Source organism: Ursus arctos, unplaced genomic scaffold (genome assembly GCF_023065955.2).
Source record: "Ursus arctos isolate Adak ecotype North America unplaced genomic scaffold, UrsArc2.0 scaffold_14, whole genome shotgun sequence".
Classification (NCBI taxonomy): domain Eukaryota; kingdom Metazoa; phylum Chordata; class Mammalia; order Carnivora; family Ursidae; genus Ursus; species Ursus arctos.
In genome coordinates, this window is record NW_026622808.1 from 920,783 (window position 1) to 935,457 (window position 14,675).

At 58.1% G+C, this 14,675-nt stretch overlaps 1 protein-coding gene across 1 annotated transcript in view; it reads right to left on the reverse strand.

Annotated features, from left to right (window-relative positions):
* Positions 1-14,675, reverse strand: part of PEMT (phosphatidylethanolamine N-methyltransferase) — a 75,447-nt gene that overhangs the window by 9,646 nt on the left and 51,126 nt on the right. Inside the window, 1 exon segment of the mRNA XM_026521171.4 lies at positions 7,738-7,853. Coding sequence (XP_026376956.2) covers positions 7,738-7,853 — 116 coding nt within the window.

Below are 14,675 nucleotides of genomic sequence, written 5' to 3' on the forward strand. Positions count from 1 at the left end.
GAAGCACTTTCCCAACTCCTTCAGCACCCACTCCCCACAAAGCACTATGGGGCCGCTGTCTGGGGTCAGCAGAGAGAGCAGGCAAGGCCCCTCCCGGGGGTTCTGTTCAGACACCCACAGGCGTCAGGGTTCCTGGAATGGCAGGGCCCGGCCCCAATCAGGTGATCTGTGGTGTTCTTGCTCCTGCATTAAGCCAGGAAGGCACAGTCCATTCCCCACAGAAAATTAATGGAGGGATGAGTGGCTCTGTGAGCCACGCTCTCCGTAATAGAATGAAGTAACAGGAGGCAATTTCCTTTGGAAAGATTCCGCACTAGGGGTGGGAGAGGAGAGACGCATCCATTTGTCTCGGGTTCTATTTTTAAAACTGGGATTGAGCTTTCGGTCACCAGTGTGACTTGAGGATGTCTGCGCTCTGCTCCCCTGAAATCCGGGAACCCGCGGTGGAGGCGAGGAGAGGGTGTCACAGCCCGCTGTGTCCCGGCCACATGCCAGGCAGCCGGCTCGGCCACACGTGGCGCCCACAGCCCTGCGAGAGGCCTGTTCCTGCGTCTGTCTGCGACGGACCGGCAGTGACAAACTTCGCTCCTTTGAGGGCGTCCTCCCCAGCCGTCCAGGCGAATCTGAGTGGCATTTGCTTTACAGTCTACCTCTCGGGCTTAGGTTAGCACACACCTCATGGTTCCATACCACGCAAACTGTCCATGAACATGGGTCTCCGGGGATTGGCTTATTTTTCCCTAGTCTATATTTAAATAGACCTATGTGTCCTAAAACAGAACAAAACAAAAATGTTCACCTATGCAACCCCCTACAAATTCGTCCAGCAATGAGAATTTAGGGCTCGGAGGCTGTACGTTGAATGAACGTATCACCTTTTCAAAGTGTTTCCAAAACCCATCACAGTCAAGAGAGGGTCCGTCTTATCTTGCGAATAAGGAAACAGGTGGGGTGGGGGCGGGGCAGGAGAGGAGCCCTGGCTGATAACCAGCCTCTTCGCGGGCGTCAGTGTGGGGAGGTGGGTGGGCAGGGTCCTATGTCTGCCTTCCCAGCTGGAAGTCCTTGGCCCCAACTGCTCTGGAGGGGAAGACCCCCTCTACCTGGGCCCTGACCCCAACATCTGTTGACACACAGGGTTGTGTCTTCTCCACCCCCCACCCCCGCCTACCTGAAATCCCACAGCCAGGCCCCTTTTGCCTCAGAGTAGCCTCTCCCAGGTTGCCTGACCCCCTCTCTGGTCAGGCAGCCAGTTCTCCATCTGCCCCCACCTGTCCTGCCTGCACTGAGGGGCTTCAGGCCTCTGCCTCCAAAGGTCCCAACACAGGCCCCGCCCACAGTTCACGGGCCCAAGCAGGATACACAGAACTCTAGGCTTCGAGGGGTAAAAGGTGCCTGAGGGGACCCCCTCATTCCCACATCAATCAGTTGCCCAATCTCCAGGTTCTAAGTCTGCATGGACCTCTGGCTGCTCCCTGGCTCTGGCCTCGGCCTCCACCTGCCTCCTACGCCAGCCTCCCCCTCCTGGAGCACCTCCAGTGCAGATCCCACCTCTAACTGAGGCCCTTCCCCGAGGCAAACCCCCAACGTCCGCAGGACCTGTGGAGTTAAGGCTGACCCCACCCATGCCTCCTGCCCCCTCCGCCTGGAACTCCCTTCCACCACGGGGCAGGCGGACCTCCACGGGGCTCCGGAGCGCAGGCCCGCAGAATCCCTCCCCCTGGGTGTGGGCTGCACCGCCAACACAGGTGAGGGCATTTCCAGACGTAATTACAGTTCAAGGAAAAAGAGATTTACGCTGGCCAGGGGGATGGAGTGGAGGAACCTTTCCAAGAGGGTCTGGAGGTCAGAGAGAAGTCAGAGGGACTTTCTCCCGCTGGCCTAGAAAAAGCCAAGCCCCACGCTGTGGGGAGGACCACATGCCTTGGAGCACTGAAGGCACTGGCCGCGGAGGGCCTACCGCAACGAGGATCAGAGCCCTCCCACACTCCCCGAGCCTGGGGGAGCCCCCCATTTTCTGGCCGGGCTCTCACTGCCCCTTCTGACAGCCCTCCTTGGCAGCGAACTGTCCCCATCCACCCCATTTGCGGGGCCCTGGCTTCGTGCGTGGCAGACGCGCTGCCCAGCGGTCTCTTGACACCCGTGCTCAGGGCTCTAACAGGCCCGTGATCTGTAAAAAAGTTCTGGAATTAGACAAAAGGGGATGCACAACATTACAAGTGTTCTAACTGTCACTGACCTGTATACTCTGAAATGGCTAAACGGTGAATTTCCCGTTATGTGTATTTTACCACAAAAGAAAAAGAAAACACACCTCCAGGAATCAAATGAAGGCACGTGTGAGAAATATGGGGGGGTGCAGAGGGCTACAGGCAGGATTCTCACAAGCCTCTTCTGGAAGCCCCACGCACCTGCCATCACTCGATGCGGCAGAGGGAAGGACAAGTGGGAAAAGGCGGGGGGGGAGGGAAAGTGCCCGCCGACCAGGAAGGAGAGCAGAGCAAACAGTCCTGCCCGCAATTATGTTCCCTCTCCTGGCAGAAGCTTCCTGGGGTGGCCGGTCCAACCAGGAGAAAAGTCATGGGCCGGAAGGCAGACCCCGGGCCAGGCCAATGGTAATACCGAGGGGCCAGGGAGGAGGAAGAGCCGAGGAACTATGAACTCTAAGAAGCTGGGCATGAGCGGACTTCTTCCCAGCTCTCCCAGGGCACCGGACGCAAGAATGAGCCAGGGAGGTCTTTGCTGGTGTATGCAGGTCTGCAGCTGGGCTGCCAGGGCGCCTGTCCCCTTGGTCTCCTAGGAACCCACAGTGCTGGGCTGGGGGCATGGAGGAAGGAGGCTCCCCCATCAGGGGCCCAGGGCCCTGGGGCCTGGAGCGTTTTGCCTCCTGCTGGCATCCAAGCAGAGTGGTCCCTCCTTTACCCACTTCCTACTGGCTCCCGAGTGGAGCTGGAGGTCTGACCACGTCACCGCCCCATCCACGTTGCTATAGGACGGTGCCCAGGGCAGGGCCACCGCTGCTCAGCCTGGGATCCCCTGCGTGGCCACACACTCCGTGAGGAGCCAGTCAGTGAGCATGGATGACTGCCTCCTGGGAGAGGACCGGGAGACCGAGAGAGCCCGAGCGACCTGCTCCAGGCCCGCACATCGGGAGCAGAGCGGAGGCTGCCCAGGGCACCTGCCCCTTCCCCAGGCTGCCGTGACACGCACTCCGTCCCAGGGTCCCGGACGGCACCCGCCAGGTGGGCCTGCATATCCAAAGGCAGGAGTGGGACTTTCCTTTCACGGAGCGCGGGGGGCGGGGGGGGGGGGCGAACCACAGCCTGGGCCGATGTGGCCCAGCGGACTGTTCTCGTAAATTCCATTTTATTGGAACTCAAGCACGCGCATTTCTCTAGCGCTGACGTGCTGTCTCTGGGAGTCACAACGGAGATTATGTGGGCCTCAGAGTCAAAAATACTGACTTTCTGGCCCTTACAAAAAAAGTTTGCTGACACCCGATATGGAAAATCATAAAATTATGCATCTGCGTGAGCTAGAAGGGACCTCAGCCACCAACTAGTCCAGGGGTTGACAAACTTTTTCTCAAAAGGCCGGAGAATAAATATTTTCAGCTTTGAAGCCTGAGAGGCAACACCTGGTAGGTCATGTAGGAGCTCATAGAACCATTTAAAATGCAACCATTTGTACAATTCAACAGCGACAAACCACCAACCTGCTGAGAAAATGAGCAAAGGACTTGAACAGACATTTCTCAAAGGGAGAGAGGTGGCCGCTAAGCACATGAAGAAGGAAGCGCTCAGGGGAACGCCGATCCGAACAGTTCACACCCTTAAGGACGGCCATCACCAAAATAATAACGTGAGCCTGGGGGGCTCAGGCGGGGGAGGGTCTGACTCTTGATTTCGGCTCGGGTCATGATCTCAGGGTTCCGAGATCGAGCCCCGCATCGGGCTCCACGCTGAGCTTGGGATTCTCTCTCTCCCTCTCCGTCTGCCCGTGCACCCCGGCCTCAAAAAAAAAAAAAAAAAAGTAACAGCGAGCCCTGGAAGGATGTGGAGAAACGGGAGGCCTGCGCACCGCGGACGGGAAGGTGAAATGGTGCGGCGGCTGTGGGAGACGGTACGGCAGTCCCCCAGACAGTTAAATGCAGAACTGTAGAAGGACGTTCTTTAAAAAACAAAAAACTCAAAGTGCTTTTATTTTTTCCCGTTTCATGGAGATGTCATTGACATATAACTTCGTGTGAGTTTGAGGGCACGTGGTGACCTGATGCATATACAGAGTATAAAAGCATCACAATAAGGTTGGTTACTGTGTATCACCTCCCACAGTCAGCGTGCGTGTGTGTGTGTGTGTGTGTGTGTGTGTGGCGAGAATTTCCAAGATCTCCTCTCTTAGCAACTTCCAGGTATCAGAGGCGGTATTCACTACAATCCCCACGCTGTGCACTGGATCCCCAGAACTTACTCACCTTCTAACTGCAAGTCTGTGCCCTCTGACCAACATCTCCCTGCCTCTCGCACCCCCACCCCCTCCCGGGCCCTGGCAACCGCAGATCTACTCTGTGTTTCTAGAAGTTGGGTTTTTTTTTACATCCCACATGTAAGTGGAATCATACAGGATTAGGCCCGGGTCTAGCTCACTTCACGTAGCATTATCGAGTAAATTCTGACACGTGCTCCAACAGGGTTGAGCCCTGACGACAGGACGCCAAACGAAATAAACCAGACACAACGGAACAAATACCGCAGAATTCCACTTATACGGGGTTCTAGCGTAGCTCGGGACACATAAAAAGGCAGGTGGCTAGCGGGGGTTGGACCTTGGGGGCACAGTGCGCCAAGCCCTGACGAGCTCAACACCCAGCTGGGAGCAGAACAGAGAGGGGAAGGGATTCATTCATTCATTCATTCCGAAGGGGGAGAATGTCTGCAGGCCCTGTGGGAAAAGGCTCCTTGGGGAAGAAAACAAAGGGAAAAGAATCCATTGAACTGGAAAGGCTGGGCCGCAGACCAGGGCGGGGGCTGGGGAAGAAGGAATGAGGCCGGTGGGGTCTCCCGGCCAGCTGAGTTCTCAGAGTCATCGAGGGAGGGACCCCGAGGGGTGGCGGAGGAAGGCTAGCACGCAGCACAGGGGGCCCAAAGGTGCCCAGCAGCCAAGCCGGGATGTGGGCCTCTTCACCAGAGCAGACAAGGGGGCCTGGCCGCCGCCCGCACAGCTTCTCCACTAGGAGGGCACCTTCCTCCACACCCCCACCCCTCCCTGTCCCTTCCCTCGGCTTCCGCACCCCTCCAAGCGGTTTCTCTCAGCCGCACGGTGAAGGAGGCTAGCTCAGAGTAGCCCCCTGCAAACTGAAAAACCGAGCTGGTACATGAATTCGCTGCCCTGCCCCTGAGAGCCTCGTGGCGCCTTCGTTCCTACCGTATATCCCAGGTGCGGCCTGACCCCACAGCCCGTGCCCCGCCCGGCCGGGGACACCGAGGGATCACGGGGGGGGTGCATGAGCAAGAGAAGGAGTCAGCCCCCCACCTCACAGAAGCCCTTCGGTCAGGGCCAAGAGCGGCAGGGTCCAGATACAAAAGGTTAAGAGAGTGGTGCACGCACGCGTGAGTCTGCTCGGTGACAGGACGCAGACAGACCCAGGTCTGTCTCTGAGCTAGCCTCCCCCACTTCTGCTAAGCGAGCCCCGCCCCGTGCCCGCTCACAGAAGGGACGGAAGTGTGTACAGGGCTAAGTCCAGACAGCCTCCCAGAGAAATGGGTAATGAGGTCCCCCATCCCTGGGGGGGAGGGCCATGCCGAGGGCCCACCTGTGCCGGCCCTGCCAGGAGGGGCTTCTCCTGCTGGGGAGCTGAGGACCCTGAGGCTGGGAGGCCACGGCAGGCCACGGCGGGCCACGGCGGGCCACGGTGGGCAGGACAGGCACAGGCCCTCCGGGCCAGCCCCTCTCCCCCAGCATCCGGGGCAGCCGCCGCCCAGCAGGAGAGCACAGCAGGATGGAAGGCCAGGTCTCACTGTAACCCTGGCACCGTGACCACAGTCCGAGTGAGGCCCAGGGGACACAGGGACAGGGCCAAGGAGTGAGCCACTTGTTTCCATGTCTGGCGCGCTCCTCAGCTTTCAGACTGCGCTGGAGCCTCTGAGCTACCCTAGGACTCCTCTCCCCGGGGTCAGGGGTCAGCTGGGCTCCCAGTGCCGGCTCCGTCCACTCTGCATTTAGCCCAAGTGCTCACTGATCGCCTCTGAGCAACGTGCGGCATCTGGCCCTGGCCATCAACTGGCTCACAGGACAGGCACAAGCCTGACCCCCTGGGGCTCACGGTCGGTGGACACGTGGGTCCTTCATTGTACCAACCAATGGCCTCGGGGCTCTGCAGGAGCTGGGCTGGAGCAGGGGTCACCCTGGGCCTCTGCATACACGGGGCAGTCAGGGGGGCTCTGGGAGGTGCCGCGGACACCAAGGCCTAATGCAGGAGGAGAGGCCAGACACGACCAGAGGTGGGGCAGGGGCCCTGCAGGGGCTTGGGAGGGGGTGACCCGGAGCCGACTGACATGGCTGGGTCTGTCACTGTGAGGAGACAACAGGCAGGCAGCCTGAAAGGCCAAGAAGCAAAGGCCAGGAGTCAAATGTCCGTGGGGGAGGCTGGCCTCGGCGGGGCCCCTCCTGACCACTCGCTCTCCTCACTCCCAGGAAGGCCGAGCCCACGATGGTGGGAAGGCAGCAGGGGTGTATGGCGACGGTGTCCGGTGTCCCGGACACAGAGAGGGAAGGCTGGCGCCCTGGCTCTCTCAAGGTGGGAGTGACAACGGTCCAGTCAACACGCACGCCCCTGCCCTTGGCATCCACTGAGGCCGCTTCCACGTGCTGGGGCCCACAGGAGAACATGGGGACCAGCTGCCACTCGGCTCCCCGGTGATCACTCCCAGGTGGGGGCCGGGGCCACCAGAGCACCTCATCGGTCACGACAAGCCAGGGATGGGGATTCGCCTGTGCCATGCCTCCGTTTTTTAAAGCAGCACGTGGGCCATGTTCAGTCCACGAGCTAGCATGCCACCCACAGTGGTTCCCACGTAACCGAGGAGGTGGGACCTGAGGCTCAGGGACGGCCAGGCCGGGCTGGGCCACCTCTGACAGAGGTCTCCCTGCCCATCTGCAGCCTGCAGCCTACAAGGCGCGGAGCCTCCCGTCCGAGCACGAGCGCTCGCCAACGGCCCAAGGGCAGCGCTCCGTCATCCAGAAGGAGTCCGCCTGCTTTCTCCTCCTTCTTGGCTGGCAGGAAGGTAACGTACCAAGTCCAGAGATGAGCTGAGCAGCTTGCTGGCACAGCCTGAGCCTGGGTGAGGCCCAGTCCCCAAGTGTCCCCTGCCTTGTGCCCTGGCACTTCCCAGAGGGGACTCCAGCAGCAGCTTTGTCTACATGCTTGAGACTGGGGACGGGAGCCTGGGGTCCACCTGGCCTTGTCCACCCCGCTCCTCCATGCCTGCACCCTGGGCACGTGGCACTGTCCCCTTCTTGGGGCCACGAGGACTCCTCTGCCGACAGGAGAGTGACGGCCCAGAGAGGGAAGGGGTGACTTGCCGTGGCACGAAGCCTCGGAGAGCAGAATTCCCCGGTGCAGACACAGTGCCCCCACATCTTGGTGGACCCCCTCACACTGCCGGCGCGGCCGCCCCTTCAGACGCCGCGGCTGCCCGCGGGGAACACGTCTGCATCGGGCCGGCCAGCCGGGGTTCTTACCAGTGCGAGCGCAGGACGTTCAGGAGCAAGATGGCGGCGCCCAGGGAGTAGCAGGCCAGGTAGGGCGAGCGGAAGGCCCTGCTCAGCTTGCGGGTTTTCTGTTCCCATCTCGCAACCTAAACAGCGCGGAAGAGAGAAGAAGGTAACATAAGATGCTCGCTGGGGAGAATCGGGGGCGACGTGGCATGGGAGGCAGGTCCCCATGCCAAGGAGGGAGAGTTGCACGGAGCAGCTGCGTGTGGCTCTCAGCCCAGCCCCCCAGGGACTGCAGCACCTCTAGTCCTGTCCGGGTGGACCGCGTGGTCCTTCTGGAAGCCCACAACAAACCCACGGAGCGGCGGAACTCAGAAGACATGCCTGAGCCAGAGCAGCTCCACCCAGCCTCTGAACCTTGCTGCAAAGCTGGCATCGGACGGGACTCCCGATGGCCATGCTGGACCGCGAGGGTACAGAGGAGAAGATGCTGGAAACAGGAGCTGCCAAGGGGAGAGCTCAGACCCAGGGTCTACATCCCGCCTGCAGGGTGCTCTCAGCCCCGGGCAGGGGGAGGCCAAGAAGGGGCAACCCACACCCTCACCCCTGCTTTCCCAGCGCCCTCCCAGGCACAGACTTCCAAGTTTTTAATTTTGGCCACAGGATCCTTATTTCAGTTTTTCACACTAACCCTATCTAGACTCTCATCCTTCAACAGCTCACAGTAGAGCACAGTGAACAGACGGCTGTTTGTCTCCACCAGCCCAGCTTCCTCACACGCACAAGCCGCCATGCTGGGGCCCCGCTGCACCTGCTGGTGGAGGCCGGGGGTGGGGGGGCAAATACACAGCCGGTGGTGCTGGAGGGGAGGCAGCTGGGAGTCAAGGTGGCCACTCTCTGGTCCTGTGAGCAGGTCACCCACCTGGGCCCTGAACATGAATAGATGTGTGTGTGTAATATATGGAGGGTCTCGAAGGCCCCAGCGGCCCTCTGTGGTCCCAGAATTACTGCAGGGGGCTACTGGGGCTGGTATCTATTTGCCTTACGGCCTCAGCCACGATTCTGCCTGCTGCCCAGCTCCACTTCCCCAATGAACCTGCCTTTCCCGGAACTTCATCAGTGAGAGACTAGCGGCTCCAGGTCTACCGGTGATTTGGCCCAAGGCCACCGACTCTCTGACTCTCTCCCTGGAGGAAACGGCTCTGAGCCTGTCCTCAGATTTCCTGGACGGTAGAGGGCTGGGCAGGGAGGGTACAGGCTGGCATTTACGGGAAGGAAGGACGAGAGTGCGGTGGCTCCCGGGCCTTCCCCTCAGTTGCGATCTGATGTTGATACCACCGCTCAGTTCTCCCGGAAGGTAAACAAGCCCTTTGTCCGGCTCCAGGCAGGCGGCCTGCTGACCCCATGGGAAGCTCAGGCCTCAATCAGAAAGGGAGGGTTGAGCGTTCAAGGGGGCTCCGGGTGCTCCACCCCGTGGCCTGCAGGTGGCTTGGTGGGAGGCAGGGCCACAGACTGCACGCTTCTCGTGGCCAATTCAAGGTTTTCGAAACACGTTGAGGGATAAAATTCAAAGGGTTTTTTCGCTGTGCAGCCATCATCAGGGTCTAATTCCAGAACGCTTCCATCACCCCACGCCGGAACCCTGTACCCATCCTCTGTCCCTCTGTCTCCCCCTCTCCAGCCCCTGGCTACCTCTAAACTACTTCCTGTGTCTATGGATTTCCCTCTTCCAGAAGAGGTTTAAACAGGACCTCAGGACCGACTGGGGCTGGCTTCCTTCACGTAGCGTAACGTTTTTGAGGCAGCACGTTGTCGCACGTGACTTTATGACCGAATGACAGCCCAGCGTGTGCAGAGATCACATTCTGCTGACCCACCCAGCAGGTGATGGGCATCTGGGTTATTTCTGTGCGTTGGCTGCTATGGGTTACGCTGCTGTGAACGCCTGTGTCTAAGCTTGTGCGGACACGGGTTTGCACTTCTCTTGGGTGTAAATCCAGGAGTGGAATTACTGGGTCATAGGGTAGATCTATTCTTCACCTACTGAGGAACTTCCAGACTGTTCTCCACAGTGGCTGCCCCGTTTCCACGCCCGCCAGCAGTATGTACGGGTTCCGATTTCTCCACATGCTCGCCAACACTCGGTATTTTCCATTAAAAAAAAAAAAAAAAAAACCATGAAACTACGGCCATTCTAGTAGGTGTCAAGTGGCAAATCAGCTCATTCGGAATCCCCACAAACGAACGGATGACAGGAAACACCTTTTCATGCAGCTACCGGCCACTCGTAGGTCTTCTTGGGAGAAGAGTCTGTTCACGTCCTTTGCCATTCTTTCTGTCAGGTTGCTGTTCTTTTTGTTAATGAGCTCTTTACATATTCTGGATACTAGATCTTTGTCAGATATCCGAGTCACAAAGATTTTTCTCCCTTTCTATAGGTAGTCTTCACTTTCATGCACAAAGGCCTTTTATGTGCCTGAACCACTCTGTTTGCCTTGTAGGATTCAACCCAACTCAACGAACCAACCATGGGCGGGAGGTGAAAAAAGCCGGTAAACCAGCAGGCCTGCCCTCAGGGAGCTCAGAGCCTACCAAGACAAGACACAGAGTAGGTTTTCCATCTGTGCACCTGACCCTAAATCCAGAGGGGGTCTGGGGTGGTCAGACTTCCAGTGAGATTATGTGGCGGCACAAGTTTCCTTCCAAAGGTCCCCGGGAAGACACGGTCACCCTCCAAAGCCGTCGATCAAGGGGTACAGACCAAAGGGTAAAGAGAAGTCCTTTCAGAGTGGCCGGTGGGGTCACACAGCCAGAAAGAAGATCAGCAGAATGACCCTCTGGGCTCCTGACCCAGTGCTCCCTCTGTCCAGGGAAGGCCTCTCTTTCCACCCTTCCAACGAGCCAGCTGTTTTTCAAATAAGCTCTCGTTAGCAGACCCTGTTCCTTGAATGTGATTTTAACATACAGCTTGAAAGATTATTGATTTATTTCCCCTCCCAGTTGATGGGATAATGCTTTCAAAAGGACACTGAAATCGGTTAGACCGTCCCAGCAGGCCCAGTCTGGAAAGCGTCGAGGGGGAATCACTGGGAGCACTAGACGCCAGACCCAGACCTGCCCGGTGTACCGTCCATGCTTGAGGAGGCCAGTTTCTCTCTCTGGAGCTGCTTGTCCAGCTGTAAAATGAGGCGGACATGGGAGCAGGTAGCATTCTGTGCTCCTGATGATGGCTCTGCCTCTCAGAAACCCGCCCCCTACTTCTGGAACGCAGAGACACAATGTGTCCCATCGTGCAAAGGGACAATTGTCATCGACTCTATGCTGAACAAAAGGAGCCAGATACAAAGGAGTGCCTTCTGCCTCATTCCATTTACATGAAGTTCTGGACCGGGCAGGACCCACTAGAGTGACAGAAGTCGGAGCCGCGGCTGCTGGGGCGGGGGCCGGGGGCCGTGGCAGGGAGGGGAGCTGACTAGGCGGGGAGCATGCGAGGACGTTGTGGGGAAGGAAATGCTCTGTACCTCGATGGCAGCGGTGGTTACACGGGCAGACACCTCGGTCAGGACTCAAACTGTACACTTGACGTGTGTGCCTTATCGTGTATGTAGACTACACCGCAATAAAGCTGAGTTTTAAATCCAATCCTTGCTGTACCGGAGCTCTAGGGACAGATGAGAATGGCTGCCAATGTCACGTCCCTGGCAGACTCTTCCACGCGTGACACCCCGAGTCCTGAGTCCCTCCTCTAAAGGAGGGGACTTCCCCCCGCGTCCGTGGGGCTGACTGATGTGTGCAAGGATACACACCAGACCCCAGCCCAGACCCCACACTCTTCCGCAGCCACGGTGCAGTCCTGGGAGGCCACGAAGGGGGCCCATGCTCCAGCCTTTGGGGACCACTCTGCCACCACCAACCTCCCAGCTGGCCCCCCACACCCCTGTCCTTTCACCTGGGGAACGGGGCGGGGTGGGGTGACAAATGTACTTTCTGAGTAATCTAATAACAAAAGGTGGCAGAGCCCAAGACCGGGCCGTGTGGGAAAGAGGAAACAAGGAATCCTATGAATAACTACCATCTATCTGACTTTCCGTCAGCCTGTATTAGATTGGGCTGTTATTTCAAGGCAATCAATACATCAGCAGCCAGCGGCCTTGCTGAGTCCAAGGTTAATTTTCCTCCCTGCCTGGCAGCCCCATCTTCCCTTCCTCAGGCGCCCAGCTGCACACTTCATCCAATTAAGGGGCCGGAAGCAGGCCGCGGAGCTCGCCCGCAGGGGGCTGGACGCCAGGGCCCGCGCGGTGGGATGACGCAGGTCACTGTCCCATGCGCTGCACGGGCGTAGGTGCGGGAGGCAGAATGGGCACTCCTGGCTTTGCCTGCCTTCTAGATTCCCGCAATCTCCACGATGGGAGATGGGCATCCCCACCCTCCCCCACCCCGCGCCGACTTCCACTCCCCCGAGGGCGCCACGTCAATCCAGGGCCCCCCGGGACAAATCTGAATTGCTCATCAACAACATTTTAGCAGAAGTTGTCCCAAACGTTGCATTTGTCGTTTACCCAAAACCCACATTGAACCGGGGCTCTGTGTTTACCGCACTTGGCAACCCTGCCTCTCCCAAGCCCCCGACCAAGGTCACCCGGCTCAGCTCTGTAATGCGGAGGTCTCTTCTTCCAAAATGTTGGTTCATTTTCTTCCTTCCTTCCTTCCTTCCTTCCTTCCTTCCTTCCTTCCTTCCTTCCTTCCTTCCCTCCTTTCTGCAAACCTCTCCCGCGGGCTCTGCGCCGGGGCAGAAGAGACAGGCTGTAGGCTGCTGGAGCAGGAATGGGCTGGGATGGCCACCCAGGGACACAAGTCGCAATCCCTGACTGCCAGCACCCGGCCGTGCGGCTGGAGGCAATCACTTCGTTGTGTCCCCCTCAACCGACTCACGAAAAATAAGGCAGTAAATCCCTCTTCCGCATCCCGGTATGGGGTTAAGACCAGAGCAGGTATGGACGAAAACACACCGGCCCTACAGCCTCGTCTGGGTGGAGGAGAACGTCTCTCCCTTGGCTCCCTGGCCCCCAGAGCAGGCTCTGAATTTTCCTTACTTCTGGGTGCCACCTGATCACGTTGACGGTGCCGGGTCTGATCCTAAAGGAGGCGGCTCCAAAGTCTGTCCCCAGAGGAAGTACCCACAGCTCCCGACAGGGTGTACACTTCTTTCTGGCACTTTCCAGAGCTCTATTCTCGGTATCCCATGGACTGCATGCTTTTGCTCAGACAGAGGTCGTAACTGGGAGCCCAAGCAACACTTTGGTCAAACTCATGGCACTTGAAAAATATTTGACTCAAAAACTCAACATAGAGAGTTTTCACATGAAAAGCCTGGCAGCCAGTTTGAGGGGGGATATCTGGACAACGAGGCCACGGTGGGCCCGCCACCCTACATGGCAGCCCATGGCTACGAGCCCACCTCCCGGCAGACAGGTCAGGGGCAAGGGTCTCCATCAGAGCCGGCTGCACACGTGTGAGCCGAGGGCTCCTGACAGCCGGGGGGAGGGGGGTGTCTGTGAGCAGAGATAAACAAGGTACGTGCCAGGACTGCTCACATAGCCTCCAGCAAGCACACCAGAGTGACTTCAAACTCCAGGCCCCCAACATGCAAGCCCCGCATGCTGCGCGCCCGAGCTGGGCGGCCCCACCAGCTGCAAAGGGAACCCTCATCAGCATCCACAGGGAAGGACAAATGTGCCTTCAGCAAGTCCCCAAAACAGTGTGATGTGTTCCAGCCGGGATCCACAGCATCGCGCAGCAGCATGTCCCTGCCACTCAGACCCAAGGCCTGCTGAGGTTAAGGCCCAGGGACCAGAGGCGCAAGTGTGTACCTAGTAACGTCGGTGACTCTCGATCTGGAAAGCCTTGGAAACCACCAAGGTCGTTGCCAGGCTCAGCAGGCCTGAGAGCCATGAGCTCCAGGGGCCCAGGCTTGAATCCTGGCCCCCAGTCTTTACAGACTGTGTGCGCTTGAGCCACTTCCTCTGCTTGAAATATGAGTAACACCTAGCACGGAGAGCTGTGCGATTATATGAGAGCAACGTGATGTGCTCAGCCCGGGGCCGGAGATAAGGGTATCCTTGGGAGATCCTCATCCTTACTCAGGAATGCTGGCAAGCTGGTGGCACCTGTTAGAACCAGGGAGAGCCAGGACTTGCCAAGCATCTTGGGACTGTCTGAGTAGCTCACTGGGAACACAGTGAGTATGGGTGACAACAACTGAGAAGATGGGAGGCATGTGGCTGTGGCCACAAGTGATAGACGCACGGATATCGGGGATGTCTTTTCGACAGACCAGGGAAAGTCTTCAGCTCTGGAAGGCTATGAGAAATATCCTTCCGCTCAATCTACCCACCTATCCACACATCCGGCCACCTACATGCCCATCCATCCACTGTCCACCCATCCATCCACCGTCCACCCACCCATCCACCCACCCACCCATCCATCCACTCATTCACCAAACCATCTACCTGTTCATCCAGCATTTACTGGGGATCTACTATAGGCCAGATATTGTGTTAGCCGTAGAATGTTTTGAGAAGAAAACGGGGAGAAAACCATACAAAGTCGTTCATAACAATGGCGCTTATTTTGGTGTAAAATGTGTAACGTAACGAAAATAATTAAAGCCAAGGATGCCTCAGTCACTGAAAGCACCAGCAGCAGCCCCTCCCTCGGGGTGTCCACGAGACAAAAGCAAGGGCCAGGGAGGAGACGATCGGAGTCCATGCAGGGGCCTCAAGAGCCATCTCTCCAACTTGATGAGGACCTTTTCTGGACACACGCTCCTCTTTGCCTCTCAAATTTCCTACATGTCCTCAGAAAGAGGGTCACCAAGGGTGGATTTGTGAAATACCCCATTTGAAATGAGACAGAGGCTTTTTCACGCTCACTAAATGCCTCACTGCTGGACATCCATCCTG